The sequence below is a fragment of the Abramis brama genome (assembly GCF_963993115.1).
Source record: "Abramis brama genome assembly, chromosome: 23".
Taxonomy (NCBI): domain Eukaryota; kingdom Metazoa; phylum Chordata; class Actinopteri; order Cypriniformes; family Leuciscidae; genus Abramis; species Abramis brama.
Window position 1 is genome coordinate 6,398,840 of NC_139985.1, and position 23,618 is coordinate 6,422,457.

At 37.6% G+C, this 23,618-nt stretch overlaps 1 protein-coding gene across 2 annotated transcripts in view; it reads left to right on the top strand.

Annotated features, from left to right (window-relative positions):
• The window catches only part of sema3fb (sema domain, immunoglobulin domain (Ig), short basic domain, secreted, (semaphorin) 3Fb), a 60,175-nt gene extending 38,076 nt beyond the window's left edge, over positions 1–22,099 (top strand). The window contains exons 5-19 of one of the 2 annotated variants that reach the window (XM_084100552.1): positions 793–912; positions 3,138–3,227; positions 4,847–4,940; positions 7,347–7,466; positions 7,730–7,869; positions 10,866–10,980; positions 13,473–13,542; positions 13,728–13,872; positions 14,125–14,347; positions 16,153–16,241; positions 16,653–16,694; positions 17,505–17,662; positions 18,273–18,340; positions 18,802–18,935; positions 19,941–22,099. In XM_084100552.1, coding sequence (XP_083956678.1) covers positions 793–912; positions 3,138–3,227; positions 4,847–4,940; positions 7,347–7,466; positions 7,730–7,869; positions 10,866–10,980; positions 13,473–13,542; positions 13,728–13,872; positions 14,125–14,347; positions 16,153–16,241; positions 16,653–16,694; positions 17,505–17,662; positions 18,273–18,340; positions 18,802–18,935; positions 19,941–20,360 — 2,028 coding nt within the window. In that variant the 3' untranslated portion in view covers positions 20,361–22,099. The remainder of the gene's footprint in view (positions 1–792; positions 913–3,137; positions 3,228–4,846; positions 4,941–7,346; positions 7,467–7,729; positions 7,870–10,865; positions 10,981–13,472; positions 13,543–13,727; positions 13,873–14,124; positions 14,348–16,152; positions 16,242–16,652; positions 16,695–17,504; positions 17,663–18,272; positions 18,341–18,801; positions 18,936–19,940) is intronic. The other variant, XM_084100553.1, reaches the window with a different exon arrangement.
• The last annotated feature ends 1,519 nt before the right edge of the window (positions 22,100–23,618 follow it).

The window sequence follows — 23,618 nt, forward strand, 5'->3', positions numbered from 1 at the left end:
AATATTTCACTGTTTCCTCAAAAATATTAAGCAGCACAACTGTTTTCAACATAATAATCAGAAATGTTTCTTGAGCTGCAAATCAGAATATTAAAATGTTTCTGAAGGATCATGTGGCATTGCAAACTGGAAGAATGATGCTGAAAATTCAGCTTTGCATCACCAGACTTAAAATGGAAAACAACTGTTTTTAATTGTAATAACATTTCACAATATTACTGTTTTTACTGTACTTTTGATCAAATAAATCAGACCTTTGAAAGGCAGTGTATGTCAGAACAAAATGAATGGTGCAACTGCATCATATTTAAGTGTTATGATAAACTATCATATTACAAAGTATTCTACAGCTGTTTTCTCTGTCAACTACAGTGAGAGTGGAGCAACAGATTGAGATGTATAAGTTTGAAATCAGTTAAAATGCTGGCATGTTTATAGCTAGCTACCCGAATACCTGAATGTGCTGGTCAAACATTAGCATCTGTGTATGCATACTAGCATACTATGTTTTTGGCATTGGTACAGTTCTCGGTTTTGGACCAAACGCCTCTGCATACAGCAGTCAAAATTTTGGTCCATATTCCCAGAGGTTAAGGACTAAATTTCAAATGTTTATATCTTCTTAAAGTTTATTTAGCGGTAGCATGTAGCACATAGCACTAACGTGAGCTAAAAGCCATAAAACTCACATTGTAAATTCACTGGCTTTTTAATGTCTGGCCTAATGGGTCTTTTGTTCAGTCTGTCTTTGACATGTGTGAAAATAGTTAACGTGATTGTTTCCTCTCTCAGGGCGAGTGCGGTAATTTCATCCGTCTGATCGAGCCATGGAACAGGACGCACTTGTACGTGTGCGGGACGGGCGCCTACAACCCAATATGCACTTATGTCAACAGAGGACGCAAGCCAATGGTAAATAGCCTTTTCTGAGAGTGGGGTAACAGGGCATGAGAGGTGTGTCTTAAACGTAGCGGGTACACCTGGATACCTGTGAGGCACAGGTGTTCTTCCTGTATTAATAGATACGCCTTTTCCAGATTTCTCCACAAATCTATCCATTACCGACTCTTACAGTCCATCAACAGTGATTTGTCACTCACCGTCCCACTGTGTGACCTCCTTCCCCCCGTAAAAACCCTCCAGGTGTTGGCTGGCGTTCACCCTCACAGCTGCCTTCCCCAGCGCACTATAACTCTCTCTCCTGTTTAGTCTTACTCTTTAATTGAGGAGCTTGAGTTTCTTCGCTCGAGCCAGGCATCACTCTGTGGACCCTCTTTGCCTTTTTAGGACCCTTGCTTGTACAGCTAGCACTTTGTCTCTCTAAACACACCACTTGTTCTCTAATGACGGTCCAGGGACGTTTAAAGTATAGAATTAATAGAAGTCAGAAGTTGGAATACCATTTATATACTTTTTATTCTTTAACACTTAGAAAACACACCTATACTAATACTATATAGCGATGCATTTCTTAAAGAAATAATTCACCCGAAAATGAAAATTATTTTTGTAACTTTATCTCAAACCTTCACAAAGTTTTATTTCTGACAGATTTAAATGTCAGTTTACTGATAATTTATGACAAACCATTTAATGAATCAACTACATTTAAATGCCTTTGCACGGTTGTTCAAAATGTTGATGGTTCTTGTTAGTAAAATAGTTGATTCATTTCACAAACAAGAGTGAACAGATTTGTTCATAAGTTGGAATTCAACCAAAGTCCCTTTCAAGGAAAGTCTGTTCACTCGGCAGCCATATTTGCAACATATTCGGCAGCTATTCCGGGCATCCAAGACCGAGTCCTATTTATTTGAATGGGGAAATCCTGGAATCTCAAAAACTGCTTGCCGAACTCTCAATTAAATAACATATTTCAAATCAGCAACAAAATCTGACATGAACTGTACCATAAATTGTATATTTCAGTAGTAATATGAGTGCACCATCTTTGTATATCTAAAGTCTTTGATTTAACTCACTGACTCAATGATTCAGTCAGGTTTTTTATTTTTTTTTATTCAGAGATTAACAGCTGTAGTCACTAGTTGTATGGAAAATACCTCCATTAGATGTTCTTCAGAAAGTCTCATGGGTTTGGAATTGAGTGTGAGTAAATATGACAGAATTATTCCTATAATTTCCCAGTTTTAATTCTGAAAGCAGTATTATGTAGGGTATTATGCTATGGGAGCTCCCATTATAGCGTCTCAGTATGGTGCTGGAGGTCGATTTCCCATCATAATGAATTGCCTAAACTTTTCCCAGGAATTTTTAACTGGCACACATACTTTTAATGCCCTCCGCGTGTGAATGTTGGTACAAGAGCTGAGAGGTGATGTGATATACCCCTTAACACCCTGCTCTTTCTAGACAGGAAACCTGGGTCACAGACTGCGTCCACAAAGTCCTCCAGCCAGGCAAACATCTCCATGTCTGTGCCAATGAGCATGACACATCATGTCTAACACATACAGACGCACATTAACCCAAAGACATCCAGATGTGGCCAACTGCAGCAGGTCTTTGGCGTGCTAGTCCATGCTTTGTATTCAGACTGTACCCAAGACAGTATGTTGAAAGAAACACATGTGGCCGCAGTAGACGTGCTGACTCACAATGTTGATTTTTGGGGTTTTCCGAAAGCCAGCTGTGCAACCCATAATGGTCAAACCATTCGACAGCAGCACGCTACGATAACACCCCTGACTCGAACACATGACACCACAATCCCAGACGGGTTTTGATTTACACTTCAAGATATCTATAGTGCCTAATATCTTTCGCACACTATCTCTCTTCCGCAACTTAGTGAACCGTCTGGACATGATGAAAAACAGTATACAGTAAACCATGTGATTCATTAGACTATTTTGATTGTTTTATAGGGGTTTTAGACACTTTTTAGCTGGCTGACCAGCTAGTCCAGACTGGGGGACTAACTTGAACAACTTAAACCACCTTAAGGCTGGTTTATACTGTTTACTGGAGATCACTTCCCCGAAGCTTAAAAATACATAGCACACATGATTATTGTCCATATATATATTATTTTTTATATAGGGGGGTGCTAAAAAGGGGGACCTTACTTGGTAAGTGGGTAACATCATAGATCATGCAACTATGTTGTGTTTTAGACGGCCATGCATCTCCAGATGCCCCAGACCAGAGGAAGAACTAGTCGTGCTGCTGAACCTGAAATCGTGTTTGATGAGACAGGACTACAGGTGGGACACGGATGTGGACGTCTGCTGCTGGCTCCCCGTTGTCTAAAGATGCATTAACCTGCATGCTCTTTGTTCCTCTGTGTTTTTCCTGTTCCGTCTCATCTGTCTGATTTCTGGAGTTTTTTTGTTGTTGTTGTTGACTCTGTCATGTCTTTCTAACATGTTTTTTTTTTTTTTTAAAGCTTTGTTCTGTGGCGCACATCTTGTTTTGTGTGCATTGTCACTTTCTTTTAGTTTTAGTATGTCTTAATGGCTAATAGCTGATCTTTGTTTAATTTCTGTTCTTCTATATTGTCTTAGCTTGTTAAATGTTTCTCTCTTTGTTCCCTTTCTACCCGCAAACCTAACTTTTCAAGTTAATTTGTAAGATATTTCACAACTCTATTTCATTTTTTTCTGGACCTTGCTATTTCTTTATGATTAACTAACTTGCAATACATAATGTTCATACCATCAAAGTAAATGCTAAATACACACACACACACACACACACACACACACACAGGCAGTTGATTCAGAGCAAACACAAAGAAGCAGAGGAAATAATAGACTTTCAGAGCTAAACATTACTCAAATACTTCAGCCGTCCTACATTTCACATCACAAGAAAAAGCGCTTGACCCTCTTGTGACCTGTACATAATATACATATACCACATATACATATTAATAATAATAATAACAACATAGTGAGGGAAAAACAACATTAGAGAAACAAGTAAAAAAAAAATTGGCAAGCACTGAATTGCAATAGCATTTTGAATTGATGGCAAGCACATGTATGAAATGAGGCATTTAAAAACTTTTCTTAGAAATGGTTATTCAGGTAATTCTCACAAAAGTTTGTCGCAAAATATTTTTAGCTCACTATAATCTCCATTCAATCTCCTCAGCCAAACAGAAGAATATAGGGAATCTGTCACAAATTTGACATACCAATATTTCTAATTTAAGGCACTTAAAAGGCACAGGATCTGCCAGCGCCGTTGTTTCTGCAGTGTTGATTTTAATAACGGGTGAAAGGGAATCTGTTAAAGCTGGACAGCACTGAATATTTTGACAGCTTTTCCGCTCTCATTTAAATGAATGTTGATAGATAAGATTAGAAATGTCTTCCACTCCTCCATCTGCATCTTTGACGGTAAAGGAAAATCTCAGGTTAGAAAACTAAGGATCTGGCTCATGGCGAGTCTCCAGGGCATGTCAGCACACGCTCGTGGCAATTCCTAAATCGCACATCCAAATACCTGTCAGTCAGTGTTTCTATATCGTGCCCGAGGGATGCTGGGATGGGCCGGTGTCAGTAAGCCATTCCGCCACGCTCGCTGTGCAGGAATAGACAGGTGTTGCAGGCTACGGACGAGCAGAGAAGTTTGGATAGTGAAACTTTATATCTGCGCATTATATTCAGAGATCCAACTCTGAGATTAGTTCATTTTGCATCATTGCTTCTCTCTTTTACTGTTGTGCATCAGTCTTTTTTGTCACATGCCTAACCCTGTTGCCTAAGTCCATGTCATGTTTTATAGGGATCTGAGGACTGAAGACTACAGTGTTTTTTTCTGGATTATTGATTGTAAGACAGAGAGATCTAATCTTTGCTTTCAATTTCCCTTTCAGGAATACGTGTTCCATTTGGAGCCTGGCAGAGAGGATTCTGGGAAGGGAAAATGCCCATATGATCCAAAACTGAACAGCGTCTCCGCTTTGATTAGTAAGTCCCTTCAAAATGGTGGAAAATATATTTCCACTTCAGAGAGTTGGGTGTTGAACGTGCAGTGTCTTGCTCCAAAAAACGGCATCTTGTATTCTTGTGAACGCTCTTTAAATGACTAATCAGAGCAACTCGCTTTATTCAGAGAGCTATTGCTCAACTGCTGCCCTAAAAAAGTGACTAGCTCCTAAGCATTGCTCTTTTTTTCCTGCATTCCTGCATTTTCCCATAAGATGGTGAAAAACTGAAATTTAACTGAATGAAAATTTAATTAAATGGAGAAACCATGGGATTATTAGTTATGCGTTTTATTGGAAACGTCCAATCCATGATTTGAGTAACTCTTGATGGAGAACTCAGATGGCAGTGAAAGCTGTTTATATTGAACCATGCGAATCAATGAAGTGCACGGTGTGTTTTAACAAGCCCTCTAACGATGCTTCTCACTGCGACTCTTCATGCACTACCAAACTCAACGGTTTATAGATCATTGGTAACGGGTCATTTCAGAATAGTGCTTGAGGGGAAAAAAGCTTTTCACATTTAGATATGTTCCATATTCACAGAGAAACGGCATAATGTTGAGGAAATGACGGCTTTGTTTTATTTGGCTCCTTGTAGTTAAATTAGGTATGAAACATAGAAATAAAGCCGCACTATTAAGTTAAATAAAACCGAAATCGCAATGTGGTTTAGTGCAATTATCATATTGCAAATGCAATATGATAATTGTAAATGTTTGTAAATAATTGTAAATGTTGTAAATAATTGTAAATTGCAAATGTATGTTCTGCACGTGAGCACCTCAGGATTATAATAACAATATTAATATTAACAATAATTTTTTTACCAAATTCTACAGCCCATCAAATAAGCACTGAAAACCTGAAGCTTTTTTTAAAATTGCATTTTAAATCTCAATCTCAATTTTTAACAAAAATCGCAATTTGTTTATTTCCCCCCAAGTTGTGCCCCAAATCTGAAAGTCTTTTTCTTTAAAAATGTGCATAGCTAGCCTGAATATTATCATGTTAGCAAAGCATTTGTGTCTGTGTATTTGAATAAAGTATGTTAAAGAATGTTTTCCTTAAACAATTTTAGTTTGTTACAGTGTGGAAATCCATAGTATTTTCTGACAAAATAGTTTTGTAGCCTATATTAGTTTTTTATTTTTTTTCTGAATAAACGATCTCCAAACTAGCGGGTCATCAGCAAGACCAAACAACAGCACAAAACCCCAATTTAGCAGGACTTACACAGCAGGTAATTCAGCAAAACCCTTGACTAGGAAAACAACTGGCTAAACCATCTAATCAGCACAGCTTAGCAAAGCCCACAACTAGCAAAACCACTTAGCTAAGCCAGTAAAACAATTTATCACAGGCTTACACGAGGTACGACCTTAAAAGCCACAAACAAACATGACAAGGAAGCTTTTGCAAACTTTGGCATGCCAGTCCTTGAAAGAACTCTTTATTGCTTGCCTGCCTTGTTGTATTTAACCACCACCTCATATATTAGAGTTGTTTGGTTGAATTTACAAGACGTTCTGACAGGTTGGCACCTAGACTTCCCCTAAGAATCAACAGTTTTGAACGGCCTTTGGAAAAACCGCCAACGGGCAGAGCAAATAGACTGTTTCAACAGACTCATTCTACATCCAGCCCGTTTCCTCTACAAACTGAACTCGTATCTCCCGCTGTAAACAGAAGCAAGTGTGGGCAAAAGCGGGTAGGCTCTGTGCTCTTGATACCTCAGAGAAGGAATTAATCTTGAGGGCCGCGACAGAGCTCCGTCTGGCCGTGGTTCTGCGGCCCCTCCTTCACAGCCATGGCCTCTGCCAACTACACACTGAGACACCTGCTCAAATGGCCTGTAACTGGGTTCTACACACCCACACACACACACACACACTTGACCTCCACACTACTTAACTAGGAACAAATTCCTCCAGAGGCAATAATAACCCCTCACATGCGCATGCATAATGACCATGTTCATGTGAAACCCAGTGGGCATCAATCTTGTGCATAATTGTGTATAGTGTAAGTTGGCAGTTGCCATCAAGCCAAGCTTTATATCATTGAATGGTGTCATATTAATATGCGTGTAATTAAAGTTATTATTATTAATATATTTTATTTGATAAAAAAATATATATATATTTTGGCTGATTGTCCCTGTAAGTTCACTGCAAATTGAAGAGTTGATCGGTTAAATGCTCTTTATCTGTGTCCTGATGGATCTCTGCACAGATGTTGAAAGAACGGTGTTAGACTTTGGGCGTGGCTGACATTTCATCATAGACGGCATAAAAGCTCATAAATCAAATGCATCATTCTTTCACATTTGCAGATTCTTACATTTTACTTTTTCTTTTTATCTCTCTGTTTCTGTATCTCTTAGATGGAGAACTGTATGCAGGGGTGTATATTGACTTCATGGGAACAGACTCCGCTATTTTCCGAACTTTGGGGAAAAACGCAGTCATGCGTACCGACCAATACAACTCAAGATGGCTGAATGGTAAATATGTAAAATAAGTGGATAATGAGTAGTTGTCGGTCTGTCTATTTGTCTGTCTGTCTATCTATCTGTCTGTCTAGAGAAAGTGTTTGTTGATTAGTGCTCTGTCTGCTTTTCCATTTTTTTAATTACCTTTTGCTTTTTTGCAGGTCACTTAAATAGTCCTAATGATTCCATGTAGTTTCTCAGTTATCATGAAAAGGCTGATAAATGTTTAATCGCATTGCATGTTACATTTTTCTCTCCCTCTCTCTTTTTCTTAGACCCCTCATTTGTCCATGTGCACCTTATCCCTGACAGCAATGAGAAAAACGATGACAAACTCTACTTTTTCTTCCGTGAGAAGTCTTCCGAGATGGGCCAGAGCCCCAAATCACAGTCACGCATCGGGCGAATCTGCCTGGTGAGCTTAAATCTCTGACCTAAAATATGATTTGATGAATACAACCCAAAGTTTGAGACATTCCATACCATTCAGCATTTCTGGAAGAGATTCCAGCTACAGCCGAGAGCGAGTGAGCTGTGGTTTGTGGATACTTGACTGTGGCATTTTTGTTTGCTTGCCGCTGACGTGCTGAAATCCACACATATTTGACCTCCCTGCTTACAATACGTCTCTCTATCCATGTGACCCCTGAACCTGCGACCTTTTGACCTGTCAGATCAGCCCTTCCGAGTATGACTGAGTTTCTTTACGTACTATGGAAAAGACTGCTAATTTACTAGCACCGAAGCATTTGTCCCGAGCGTAGAGCTTAACCACAAGTTCTTAATGAAAATAGTGCAAGACCACAGCTGCAAATTGAGCAGGGCAATGAAAACAAACATCGAGCGGCAGGCTTGGGCCACAGGGGTAAACTCAGGGGTTTGTGGTGCATCTTCTTGGGCTTAATGTAAGCTTGTGGGTTTGTTCTTGTTTAGCTGTATTGGGAGGGTTAAATAATGAAACGTTTCCCACAAACATAGCTAAACTGTACAAAACCCACATAAATGGGTAAATTAATTGCAGAATGTCCAGCCTGCTATGCAATACAATAAAAGTTCCAAAATGTCTTATGACTGTAAAGGTGCTATATATAAGTCTTTGAAGCTTTATGATTTTTTTTTAAATATTGTTTCTAGTAAAACTTTTTTATGTTTTTGAAAGAAATCGCTTATACTCAACAAGGCTGCATTTATTTGATCAAAAATACAGTAATATTGTGAAGTATTATTACAATTTAAAATAACTCTTTTCTATTGTAATATTTTTTTAAATGTAATTTATTCATGTGATGGCAAAGCTGAATTTTCAGCATCATTACTCCAGTCTTCAGTGTCACATGATCCTTCAGAAATCATATATGTTGAGTTGCTGCTCAAGAAACGGTTATTTTTATTAACAATGTTGAAAACAGTTGTGCTGCTTAATATTTTCATGAATTCTATGATATTTTAATTACAAATCGTTCAGAACATTATATATCTTTTGATCAAATTAAAGCTTAATAAAAGTAGTAATTACATAAAAGAAAAATCTTAATGACCCCAAAATTTTAAATCGTAGTCTATATACAAAATGTTTTTGTGTGTGTGTGTGTGTGTGTCTTTACAAATGGATTTGAGCGTGTGTATTTTAATATGCATCTGTTCATTGAGCTGTTTCATATGTGGAACCACATGGTGGTGACATTACATGTGTGTTTGTGTGGGTGAGTTTTTGTGTTTATCCGCTTTCTGTTTTGTGTTTACGGGTGTGTTTATATGAGTGAGTGGTCTTTGTCGTGCGGCCCCCCAGGTCTTTGTTTATGAGTCGGGGTCATGTGGTGACCTAGCATGCAAACACACCCCTGCACTCAGGGCTTTATGGATCACACTCCGGAGAACCAGCCATTCTGCATCTCACATCTGAACCCATCTGGTCACCATCCACACTCTCACAAAGATCTTTAGCTTTTATTAATAACAATCAGTCATGCGATCAAAGATGAAGCATGCATAAATAGCCTTAGGTATGATCATTCATATCATGTATATGGTTTGTCGTATACAACTCATTTAGCTGCATCTGTATAGTTTGGATAGTTCACCCTAAAATGAAAATATCTTTCATTATTTACTCATCACATCCCAAACCTGAAGGACATTCTTTTTTCTGGGAAACACAAAAGGTGAATTTGAATGAACATGAATGAGGACTGAGAAATTCAAGCTACAAAATTACAGTAAAGCACCTTAGTTGCTAAAGATTAGGATCCCCTAATGTGGGCCTCCTTTGTGCATTATATTCCAAATCTACTGAAGAGTTTGTGTAAGGAACAGATTGAAATTTAAGCCATTGCTCACTGAAAATCTAGCTGTATTAATTCATTGATGTCCAGATCATTAATGAATTGTTTTTTTGAGTCATATCTTTTCAGTGAATAATTGATCCAGTTCACAAAACCAGTCTGAGAGATCCGTTCACAAATGGGACTGATCTGGGGATGGGTTCATGAAGTATTCTTAAGAGAAAATTTATTATTCCTAGAAAAATTTCTTAAGAATGTTCTAAAGAAAAAACTTTGAGGAATTGAATTTGAAATCCTAAAAAGAATGCTCTTAAAATTATTGTAAATCTAATAACCTTCAAATAGTTTTAAATCCCCAAAAGAAAGAAATTCCCATCAAGCCAATTGCAATTTTTTTTTTTTTTTTTTTTTTTTATAAATGTGTGCACATTTATTATTATAAAATCTGCAGGTAGTGTAATTGATTTTGGAACATTTTTCATTCAGCTGATCACCAAGTCTTCGACAAGACCCGTCATACAATCAAATATCTTCAAAGTTTGTCATTTTGTTTTTAAGAAAAAAATCTTATCTTAAGAAATGTATTAACTGAAGTCTGAAGAAGATTTTGGTTAAACTTTTCCTGTTCACAGCGGTTAACATAACTAGTTTACAGACTACTTTAATGATGCTTTTATGGTGTTTTTGTGTCCTTTTTGAAGCTTGAAAGCACCAATCCCCATTTACTGTATTACAATTGTATGGAAAATTGTATTGTATTCCCTGGAAGAAAGTAAGTGAAACCAGTTTGGTATGACACAATGAATAAATAATGACAGCATTTTTATTTATGGGCAAACTATCCCTTCATACATACCTCCCAAACGAATAGGTTGGGATTTGAAGTCAGATGATAAATCAGGATTCCTCAGCCACCTCTTCCTAAAATTTGGCCGGCCATCAGACCAGATGGGTGTGTTTTGTGAATCAGACGAGACACTATTTGCAATCTTGTCTTCTCACAGCTAACTTTTCCTGGCTGTTTGTTCCTCTCTCTCCCGCTGCGGAGGGGCTTGCAATGAATTAAATGCAGCTATTTCTCCTCTCTTTGATTTCGGCTCAAACCGCGTGTGTGTGTGTGTGTTTACAGAACGATGATGGCGGTCACTGCTGCTTGGTCAACAAGTGGAGCACCTTCCTGAAAGCTCGTCTCATCTGCTCAGTCCCAGGAGCTGATGGGATTGAAACGCATTTCGACGATCTCAGTAAGTGTCCATTTCCGTTTCATCTCCAACAGATAAAGCCGCCAGTGGAAAAGTCCCATCTCGGCTCTTAAAGTGGTCTGTGTTGGCTGCGGGCCAGTCAGGGATCACTTTAGCAGTGTGTGAATGAGAAAGATCCTCTCCTGGTTAGTCAGGTTTCAGTGGCCCTGTCCAATGTCGCCCACACCCTAGTACAAAACCACATGCAAACCCTCCATCCACCCACTACATCCTGGATCCCCTAATGTGGGCCTCCAGGTCTGCATTTACACCGTGCCAGGTGACGTACCTCACCCCCCTGCCATATGGCACCAGATTCCCCCCTAGTCCATATGCCGAGATGGATAATGGCTTTTTCGGAGCGGTGTTACAGAAACCCACCTTTCTTTCTCCGAACAAAAGGCTCTTTTGAGAAGGCTGAAGGTGTGGGAGATGTGCCATGAGCTGCGGAGAGAGTTCGGATGACGTCCAGAGAGAAGGGCATGCCCTGTGGACGGATCAGGTGGACCGACAGAAATGCAGGGTCCAATAAGGGTCTCGCTCTCGCACTTATAGCCATTTCCAGACTAATTGGCCCCAGTGATGTTGGGAAACGGTGGGTTATGATCACGCTGGAATTTATAGCTGTTGCTCGTATTAAAAGAGCAGGTCTGGGCTCCCGAACACAGCCGCTCAACACTTATAAACACGTTTGGCTCTTTATTAGTGGGGAGGATGTTTACACAGGCTCGTGGAGAGGTTTTAGATGTGTGTGTGTGTGTTGAAGGAGGGATGTGCAGGCATTTTTAATAAGGTAGTAAAGCTGTAGTACATTGTGAGTTGTGACAGTCTACTAATGAACAGGATTAAGCTTTTATTAGAGTAGAGAGAGCGCTGTGCTTAAGTACTGTGCCATGTTTATAATCACACGTATATTATATGGAAAGCAGAAGAACGGCCCAAAAGTTTAGGGTTGGTAAAATATTTGAATGTTTTTAAAAGAAGTCCCTTATGCTCACTAATAATGCAACAGAAAAGAACAGGATTTATTTAAAACATATGTCTTTTTTAACATTATACATGTCTTTACTGTCACTTTTGATCAATAAAATGCATCCTTGCTGAATAAAAGTATAAAAAAAAATTTAAATAAAAATTTAAAAAAAAGGACTGATCTTAAGCTTTTGAACTGTAGAGTACCTTCTTAATAAATATTTCTGGTCTTATTATTCACAAATTGTCAGTGCACGTTAATCTATATTGTCATCATTATTCATCATAATTGATTATCTCAGACTCTTAAAGGCCACGTGGGCGGGGAAAATAATGTTAAAAGTAGTGCTGTTTCATGTCTTTAAATGTAAATTCCTGCATTTTCTGTTCAGTGTTATTGGGAATCATTGTGTAGATCTTTACATAGATTCTATACAGCTGCTCATGTGACTCTGGCTTTACTTTTAGGAGATTATGGGAGTTTGAACAGTTGGAAGACGTTAAGGATTTGGAAAATTCGTCCCAGATGTCCAATTGTTTGTTAAAAAAAAATCAGTAAAGAGGTGTCATTTAAAAATATGTGTGTTCATCCCTTTTGAGGATCCTTAGATATACACCATTAACTGCGTCTCTCCTGTTGTGAAGGAGGAAGGGGGAGGACATTTGCCTCGAGTTGCCATATGTATTGGCATGGGCAAGAGAGAGTCTTAAAGGTGTTATTAGTTGAAAGCATAAAACATAAGGGGCTGGGACATGTTGCAGACTTAACTTGCATTTACGGCAAAAGCACCTCAGTGTGTCTGGAACATGTGCATAACCAACTATACCACAACTTTTCATTTTTCATTTATGTGATCATGAGTTTATAGCTCTCTGAGTCTAATAAGCCTTGTCCATATACACAAGATGCTTCACCTGCACTATACATATACATCATATACATCTACACTCAGATACTGTATAAAGGTTGGCAGGATGTGTGTGTGAAGCAATAGGAACCATATGCTTTGCTATCTTCTATCACTCACTTATTCCCCTACACACACATGCACTCATAAGTGTTTATGCAAGCCGACTCAGCAAGTTTCATCACAGTGACTGTCTTTCACCTAATTTTCTGTCCGGTTTACTGGAACAAAATTACTCCCAAAAATACTACAATAAGTATAATACTGGTGTGGCTTATAATGTTAGAGGTTTCTACACACATTTTAACTGTAAGGTTTATGAGAAATATCTTGCATTTGCCAACCTCTGCTTTGATAACACATCCAGTCTCAAACTGTTACAAGGTCTAAGCCTGAGAATATAATTTGTAATAGAGATAACTCAATCAAGTCCGATTGAAAGAGATGCTGAAAACAAGACACAAATCTGATGAGTGAAATGCAGTGAGAAACTCTGAGTCACAGGAAGTTTGTCCCAAGATTCAGTAAATGCGTTTGATTTATGCACTGCAAATATTAGCTAAGTGTTCCTCCAGCTTTTTCACTGCAGTGCTGTTCTATGTTTGTGTCTTTTAGGGGATGTGTACATACAGCCCACGCAGGACACTAAAAATCCAGTCATCTATGGGGTCTTCTCGGTGTCAGGGTGAGTTTGAGTGTGTCAGACCAGGTCTTTCTCCATCTGGGAACTGTAGTAAACACTGGAAGGGCTTGTTTAGCATGGGCATTTGTCCACTACATTTGCATCTGTTTTTTTCCACGTTTAATTCTAAACATCACTTTATATATTATGAACTTTATAACAAAACGTTGTCATATTTCCCCCGCCAGCTCTGTATTCAAAGGCTCTGCGGTCTGCGTCTACTCCATGGCGGACATTCGGATGGTGTTCAATGGACCTTTTGCCCACAAAGAAGGTCCCAATTATCAGTGGGTGGCCTACACTGGAAAAATCCCCTACCCTCGTCCAGGAACAGTGAGTTTCACCCTCTAATGAATCAGAATACCAATAATAAGATGGATTATTGTCTCACCGGTGTAGTAATATTAATCTAGACCTAGGCAACACGCTCAAACTTCAGCAAGCTGAAAGCACAGATTATAAGTGGGTTAAGGTTTTAGACTTAGCCATTTGTTATAGAGCATAAAGTTAGCCTTTAGTGCTGCTGCGTTAGCACAGTACAGGGATCTGATTGGCTATATTGATCCTCATCATTTTTTTATTCAGTGTCCTGGTGGGACTTTTACCCCCAACATGAAGTCCACTAAAGACTACCCCGACGAGGTCATCAACTTCATGCGGAACCATCCCACCATGTACAACACTGTGTATCCGGTGCACAAGCGCCCCCTGGTGGTCAGGACCAACGTGGACTATGAGTTCACCACCATCACTGTGGACCAGGTGACTGCTGCCGACGGCAACTACGAGGTGCTCTTCCTGGGTACAGGTGAGTTTGGAAACTACCCCGATTTTTACATATTTATTTATTTATTTTATTTTTTCTTGCATGTAAATTTACCATGTTATATGCAATATAATATGCATACTTAAATGTAAGTAACTTAAAATATTGTATAGCAGAGCATAGTGTATGCTCTAGTATTTAAGTATTTAATTATTATTTTTTTTAAATATTATTTTCAGTTTGTCTCTTCAATTTAGTTTAGCTTTCATTTTATTTAAAAATTAAAAATATTTACAAATAAAATTAATGCCCTAACTGGTATCATTTAAAAATGTTTAAAAGTAATATAATGCTCCGCACTGGGTTATTGTAGTTTAACAAATTTTATATAGTTTTTATATCTGGTTTTTTTATGTTATTTTCAATTTGTCTTTTCTTTTTTGTTTGATTTAAAAACTTAATTTTTATATTTACAAATACAAGTAATGATATCATTTAATTTAATTTTAATTTATATTTCTCCACACAATCTAGTGTTATTGCTGTCTAATGGCATTTTCATGATTAATGCAGACAGGTTGTAAAAGTTTTAAGTTTAATAATATACCATGTCTCAAAAAAAATCGAATTTTTAGTTGTGCATCATGGACATTATTTTATTTTACTTTGAGTCATGCAAATGTATTTTAGTTTAGTTTCCGTTATCCCAGTTATTTTATTTGACTTATTTGTCAATTTGTTTGTTTTAATTTTAATTGTGTTGTTTTTTTAACAGAGCTTTTTAGATACAGTAACTATCACCTTGCCTTCCCGCTAAACCTTTATCAAGACACTTTTCTGAAACTGCTGCAGGATAAACTAAAAAAAAAACAAGTTTTATTCCTTCTCTATGTACTGTAACTCTACGTTTATCAGACGAGGTGAAAAGCATCTGACTCTACTTAGATGGAAGTCAAACGCAAAAAAAGGTTTCGTGTTTCCATCTTTCTGTTCTTTATATAAAAACTGTGAATGCAGCCCCTTAAGACCGGAGGATCACTGTAAGAGAATCCATCAACCTACACTGATCTGCTAAACTCTTTCTCTCGTCTCCTCCTCTTTTAGTTCCCTTTTAACATTAAAGAGTCAGAATGCCATCATTCTTTCTGTACACGGTCTCGTCATGCTGTAGGTTATCCCTTTATGTCTGCTTTTCTTGCTTTGTGAGTCTGAGAGGCTAATGGGTTTTTAAATCAACTCTGCGTGCCCCATTGCACCTACAAGCACTCACAGGAACGTCTCTAGCTTTCAGCTGCCGTCGCTCGCCTCCATTCAAAGCTCAGGTTAGATGTATTGCTCCGGTTGCAATAAATCTCCAGCGACTTGCACAGAGGAATGCAACGGGCACGCTTAAATCAAACAAGCGTTTCGGTAGGGCGCAGCCGCTGGAAAGCCTCAGCGTTCCAGTAGAGATGGAGCCTGACAGGGTACAGCCGAGCTGAAAGATGAGCATGCCGTGAAAAGCAGAGAAAACAAAAGACAAAAGAGGGATTTTAAAAGGAAGGGATGGTAGATGGAATACGTGAAGGGTCTGCATGTTAGATGAGATGGAAAGAAAGAGTAACTCAAGAGTCTCTGGAGTCAGTGAAAGATCATAATCGTGATTTTTATCAGGGCATAAGATGCAAAGACAAAAGGCTCGGAAAAAAGGAATAGACAGAAAGTTGTCAGAGGAATGTCATGGCGCTTTGAATGTTTTTGGGTCAAAGACGGCCATGCTTTGTTGTAACATGGAACTGCACTTGGAAAGAGCCAGTTTATGTGGTTGGCTCAGTGAATGATCTGACTGTCTTTCTATTGGCCTACAGACAGAGGTACAGTGCAGAAGGTGATCGTCCTGCCAAGAGATGACCTGCAGACAGAGGAACTCGTGCTGGAGGAAGTGGAGGTCTTTAAGGTGAGCGCTGAACCCTGGGACTTTCCTGTTCGCTGGTTAATTGTGATATATATGTATTTATTTCCTGTGACGGCAAAGGTGAATTTTATGCAGCTTTTTATTTTCTTATCATTGTTATTGTTGTGTTGCTTAATATTTTTGTGGAAATCGTGATACCTTTTTTCAAGATTCTTTGATGAATATAAAGTTTAAAAGAACCAAATTTATTTGAAATAAAAAAATAACTTTATAAATGTCTTTTATTTGGTCATTTTAATGCATCTTTGCTGAATAAAAGTATTAATATCTTTCCAAAAAACTAATATCGTACTGACACCAAACTAAAAACAAAGTCTACATTACACCTAATAAACAAATTACCAAAAAGTAAAGGTTAATGTACAATAACGTTTTCATATCTGTCACTTTCAGGTCCCTACTCCCATCACAACTATGAAGATTTCTTCAAAACGGGTAAGAATTAGCTATACACTAAACCTGATATAAATGGTTCACAAACGCTGATGAATAACCAAACCCATAAAGAAGATAACAATAAACCGATTTAAATTGGACATGCAGCTGCTATCTGTCTAAAAATGATCCCCTGTAATTTATGACACAATTTGTGTTTTATTCTTTCATTGTGATTGGGATTGTTGGCAGATGCGGTATGACATCATTACAAGGCCATATTTTAAACACTAGTTCTCCCAGAATAACTGATTCAAAACAGCTGATCCTAAAAACAGAAATGCCAAGTGTCCAAACGCTGGAGAAAAAAGCTCCATTATCAGAACAGGCTTGAATGTGCAGTTCCAACCCTGCACAGACCTGCCATTTTTTTCCAAAAGGGTTTCACAGAAGGTCATGTATTACCCTGAACTTTCACGATCAAATCAAATTATGGATGTTTACACTTCACACTCGTAGTTTGGTTCTTTTGGTCCGGACCAAAAAAGAAAATGATAGATTTAGTCCTGGTTCGCTTAGCGTTCACACTGTCATTTTTAACACCGAACCTAAAGATACAAAAAAAATATGGCTTATATTTTGCGATGGAACTTGTCAAACATGCAAAACAAAAGCGGCCTGAGACCAATCTTTTCAGGGTTCTCGGTCCTCTTGTTTTGTTCCGATGGCAGCGTTCACACTTATTCAAATAAACCGCACTAACAGAGCAATCGCACCAGAGTTCATTTTAATCGAACCAACCTATGTTTCATCCAAAGGGAGAGAATACAAATGGAAACAACTACTAAATGTCTTTTGACTTTGTTGCAGCAACAACTGTACGTGGCGTCAGCGGTTGGCGTGACTCATCTGGCCTTGCACAGGTGTGACATGTACGGCGAGGCCTGTGCCGACTGCTGTTTAGCCCGAGACCCTTATTGTGCCTGGGACGGCAAGTCCTGCTCTAGATACTCGGCCTCGCAGAAGAGGTAAATATGCCAAAAACACTTCAGGAAGACAAAACACACACATCAAAGATCACTTCCCAGTCATGAGCATTCTTAAGAATATGATCCTCATTTACAGTCATATTTGCTTGATTTCTGGGAACATTGTGCATTGAATGTTGCAACTGCAGATATTTTGCTATCGTCCAGTCAGACGCATTAGTCATTTTGGGCAATTTCAGGGGAAATCAGTTTGAAGTTGTTGGTGTGTCCATATGAACCTCATTTAGGGACGGGTGAGTCTTATCGTTGTGAAACAGGAAAGGATTTTTCCCTGAGTTGCAGAAAGATGAAATCCCAGAGAAACACATTGAACATTGCTTCCTCTTCTGAACTTTACACAAGCATTCAACCTGTCATATCTTTAGCGTGACTGCACACACAGCTTGATTTATTGAAGCAGTAGATGGTGCAACATTGTTTGGGTTGGAAAAAACCCTAAAAGTTGAGCGTTAAAACTGAGAATTGGAATAACCCAATCTGCTAATCAGATGGGCTGTCCAGTAAATTTTTGTCTAGTTATATATTTTCATACTTAATCAGTTACAGGTGGAAATAAATGTCTTATCTTGCCATATTGGCTTCCTTTCAGACGCAGTCGACGACAGGATGTCAAATACGGGAATCCCATTCGCCAGTGCAGAGGATACAATTCCAACAGTAAGCCTAACTCATATTTGTAAATGCAGAAATGTATTGTAATGTATATTATCAATAAATAGATTTAGTCCAGTCTGTTTTGTTTGTAAATATATCAATCTAATAAACATATTGTATGCACAACTAATTTACTGGTAAATCATTCACAGCTAATACTTGTTTTCATATCATGACACATTTATCAACAATTCCGTTTTACTCGCTTTCATTAATTTGTCAAGTTTGTTTATATAAATGAAGCGTATATGTAAAATTCAGTCATGCTTTCTTTATTCAACCCTTATGAGCTGTTGACAGAAAGCATCATTCTGCTCTGATCTGGATTTGTTTTAGTTTGACTGACACGGCTCTCACGTTCTACGGGCTCTGCCGTATGAATTCACGGTCAGCTCTCGTTCTCGCTCCAGTGCTGTGTTGATGTCTATGAGAAATGACGTGTTGTTGTTGTTGTTGTTGTCCAGCCAATAAGAACACTCTAGAGACGGTGCAGTACGGGGTGGAGGGAAGCAGCACGTTTTTGGAATGCCAGGCCAGATCTCCTCACGCCGCCATCAAATGGCACCTGCACCGAGACAACAGCGACAGGAGGAGAGAGGTGAGGACACACCAGTACATATCCATATTCATGTATGAGTAAATGGTATAGATGCACAGTATGTTAGAAAGATTATATATGTCTTTACTGCATCCTTTCTGAATAAAAGTATTAATTTCTTTCCAAAAAAAATATTTTGAAAGAACTTTTGGTCCCACTTTATATTAAGTGGCGTTAAGTACTATGTACTTACATCAAAAAATAAGTACAATGTACTTATTGTGTTCATGTTGTATTGTAAAACACTTTTGCTGCTATTGAGGTGTGATGCGGGTAAGGTTAGGGACAGGTGTGGTGGATTGGGTAGGTTTAAGGTGTAAGGGAAGGGTCAACTGTGTAATTACAAATGTAATTACATAAATTAATTACAGCTGTAATTACATGCAGGAATTTTTAAAATGTAAGTACAATGTAAAAACATGTAGTTACACAATAAGTACATTGTATCAAATTATTCATTTCAATGTAAGTACATAGTACTTAAAGCCACTTAATATAAAGTGGGACCGAACTTTTGAATATATATATATATATATATATATATATATATATATATATATATATATATATATATATATATATATATATATATATATATATATATATATATATATATATACAGTATACACACACATACATACACAACCTTATATATATATGCATATATGGTTCACATGATTCTTCAGAAATCATTCTAATATGATGATTTGATGCTCATTTCTTATTATTATTTCTTATTATTATCAATGTTGAAAACAGTTATTTACAGTTTTATTTCAGGGTTCTTTGATGAATAGAAAGTTCAAAAGAACAGCATTTATCTGAAATAGAAAGATTTTGTAACATTAAAGACTACCATTCAAAAGTTTTCAGTGCATGTTTGTAAATACAGTATAGACGTATTAAATTTTTTTTTTAAATGATATATAGAAATTGTAATGGTATCAATTAAGCAATCTGAATTCTACATACGAAGTTCATTGATTTATTAATCTGTTCCTCCAGGTCCGCACCGATGGGCGCGTGTTGAAGACAGATCAAGGCTTGCTTCTACGTTCCCTCCAGTCCTCAGACTCTGGCATCTACGTCTGCACAGCCACTGAGAAGAACTTCAAGCACACCTTGGTCAAACTCCAGCTGGTGGTCTTGACCAACCAGGCCGTCAACAACATCCTGGTGGAAACGGGCCGTCCCGCGGCCTCTCCGCTCCAGTCCAGCGCCTGGACCCCCAGCGCCGGACAATACAAAGACCTTCTGACCATCCTCAGTCAGCCCGAGATGGGCCTCATAAACCAGTACTGCCAGGACTATTGGCAGTATGGAGACCCGCTGACCGGGGTCATCAAGGCCAAAGACCTCAAAGAGCTGAAGGAACAGAAGAAACCGCGGAATCGCAGACATCACGGGGACGAAGAGGAGACATGAGGGGGTTTTCCACTCCTCGGCCCTATAGGAAAGACTTCTAAAAGAGGAAAACCTAAATAAAAAAAAATAAAAAAAACTTCCATCACATGAAACCGAACTTTGCAAGAAACAAACGGAATTCCCTTTTAACACGTAAAGATGATATCATACACAGTATTTATTGTAGGTTGTATATAGTACCATTCTGTGGATTTCTTTGTACTTAAATAGAAAAAATGAATGCTCTTTGTGTATAAGTACCTAACGGGCAAATATTATTGTAATATTATTTTTATTGTCACAAGTTCAAACGAAACAAAAGAAATCTCCAGTTTCCATCTTCCGGGCATTGACGACTCGTGTATATTGACATAAACTCATAGACTATGAACTACGTTGAACTGATGGGTGAGGAACGAGCGACTGGGGACAAATCTGGCCCTTGGACTCTTCAACAGAAAGACAGACAAAGGCGGTGACATCATGCTCTTCACCACTAGTCCCACCCCTAAGTGCATTCTGGTCTCTCATTGGTTACAATGAGACACCAGCTCATATTGTCTTCCTAATGTCACTCTATATGCACAGCTCTTCTGTTTTCATTGCACAAATGAATCGAATTTCATGGCACAATAATGTTTTTTTTTTGTTTTGTTTTTTTGTGAATGGACTCGATCAAGTTTTGACTAATGTAAAACAGCTGCTGAGGGCTCTTAGTAAGCTTTTATTGTTTTATATGCCACTTTTGAAAAGACTAAAAGCACAAACCAACTTGCACCGCAATGATGTCATGGTCGTATATGTCCAGGTCATATTTCACCATTTAAAATGTTTTTGTTTTTTTTCTTCATAAAATAAATAAAATATACAAATATTTTCTCCCACATTTTATTTTACTGAATTACACTAAAATTCAGTAGAATTAATTTTATTTAAATTGGCACTTTTTAGAAATGCTTCACAATTATATATATTTTTAATAATGTTATTATTAGATTTGAATGGGGAAAATGTCCTGAAAATAGTCACAATGCAAAACTCAATGGTACTAAAAATGATTTTTTTTAATAAGCAAACATCATTTCATATATTTTTATTTTTAATTTCGGGGTGAAATATGATCTGGACCTGTTTTTGTGAGATTCAGCCAATTATGGCACATAACCTAAATATGAATTTAGATGAACTGTTGAAGACTACAATATTATAAAAGACACATGCTGATGTATGACAAAAGCTACATTCATTTTCAAAACGTGTTCACACTGTATAGAGCATTTTATCACGGTTTTAAACTACTCAAGGTCTTGGGAAGCTGGCTTTTCATTGTGTGCATGATTTATGTAGTGGTATCGTAATTACGAAATTAAAGCTAGCTGCGTTACAGTTCTTTCTGTTGATATGTTTTTAGGGTAAGGTCAGTGTTGGGCAGAAGACTGATGGTCTTATACATGCAAAACGGAGGGCAACTATTCACCTTAAAACGATGATAAACTGTTTCCTCAACAGTCGATGGTATCGTTACTTTCCCTGCAAAACACCACACGGCCCCAAAACCAGTAAGAAGCAGTGTCTTACATCGAGAGAAAATGGTTGTACAATTTCTTGGTATTTTTAAGATGTGTCTTTAGAAATGTTTGTGTTTTTATTTTGTCATCAGTTTGACTAAATGCACAGGTGATGTTACTGTGATAATTGTGTAAATGATATTCTTTCCCCTCTTGCTGTTGCTAACTAATAAATTAAAGCTCTATATTTTATAGTAATTCAACTGTTCATTTTTTTTTTCTTTACCAGCTGATTTATTTGATCACAGACTCATGGAATGGTTATGAATTGTTTTTGTGGAAGAATCCTGGACCGACAGGACAGGCAGTGAAAGGGAGTATTTCACTATTATAGCCCTTGCATGCTGGCACAGTCCTGGTATTTCTATTGAGATGCAGATTTTTCAAGCAACTTTATAGGTATAGTTCATCCAAAAATGAAAATTAATTTACTCACGATTATGTCGTTCCAAACCTGTGTGACTTTTTCTTCCATTGAACACAAAAGATGTTACCTGTCAAGCTTCAAATAGTACCATAAAAGTAGGCCTACTCCATGTGTGCGCTATAAAGCCTTAGCTTTGTGTGAGGAACAGACCAAAATAAGCAGTTCATTTAGATTTCAGAGCAAAGCATCTTGCAGTGAGATTTCTGCAGCGTCTCTTATAAGCTGACTATAGGCTATATCAACTTGAACCTGCAGTTCGTCAATGACACCTAGTGTTCTTTAGCCTATTCGTCTACAAGGTGTTTTTACAAAGTGCATTTAGCAGATGCTTTTACCCAAACTGCACATAACCGAAACAAGCGCTCTGCAAGTCTCATGTAAAAGGGCAAAAATGATTGTTTGTTAGACTCAAACCAGCCAGTTATGTTGAAAAATGAAAAGCAACACTACATAAGATATTAACTTGTTTTCATAAAATGTTTTTTTTTTCTTTCTTTTTTTCAGATTTTATGTTTTTTTTTATATTTTTACTTGGATAAATCAAGAAAACAATAATTATAAAAAGTATTAAAAAATAGGAAGTGTTTGGGAACATCATTTCTGCCACGGAATAAAAAATAAAGGAAATTGTGACTTTATATTTCTGGGTTTTTTTCTTAGAATTGAGAAATAAACTCCACAATTCTGAGAAAAAAATCAGAATTGTGAGATTTAAAAAAAATAAATAAATCACAATTTCCTTTATTTTTTATACTTTATAACTCGTAAGTCGGACTTTATAACTCGGAAGTCGGACTTTAACTCGCAATTCCGAGTTTATAACTTGGAATTCCGAGTTTATATCTCTTAATTCGTACTTTTATAACTCGGTAGAGTTGGGAAGTTCATTTCGTTTTCGACTCAGTGCTCGTTAACCTACAAGACTATTTAAAACAAAAACAAAGTTATTAGAAACCCCTTCTATTCTGGATCGGATGGTTTGAACAGCTTTGTACGGTTAGAACAGCGACTTCTCAAATGAAGAGTTGTTGTCAAATGATACTTTATTGGGAAGTGTACTCTTACAGGCTCAGATGTTAGATTCACTGGAAGATTCAAACAAACTAACTAATTAAACAGTGCTATAATGAATCCAGTCAGCGAATCCTTGCTCCAGACTCACAGCACAGACTTATAACTCGCAAGTCGGACTTTATAACTCGCAATTCCGAGTTTATAACTTGTAATTCCCAGTTTATATCTCTTAATTCGTACTTTATAACTCAGAAGAGTTGGGAAGTTCAT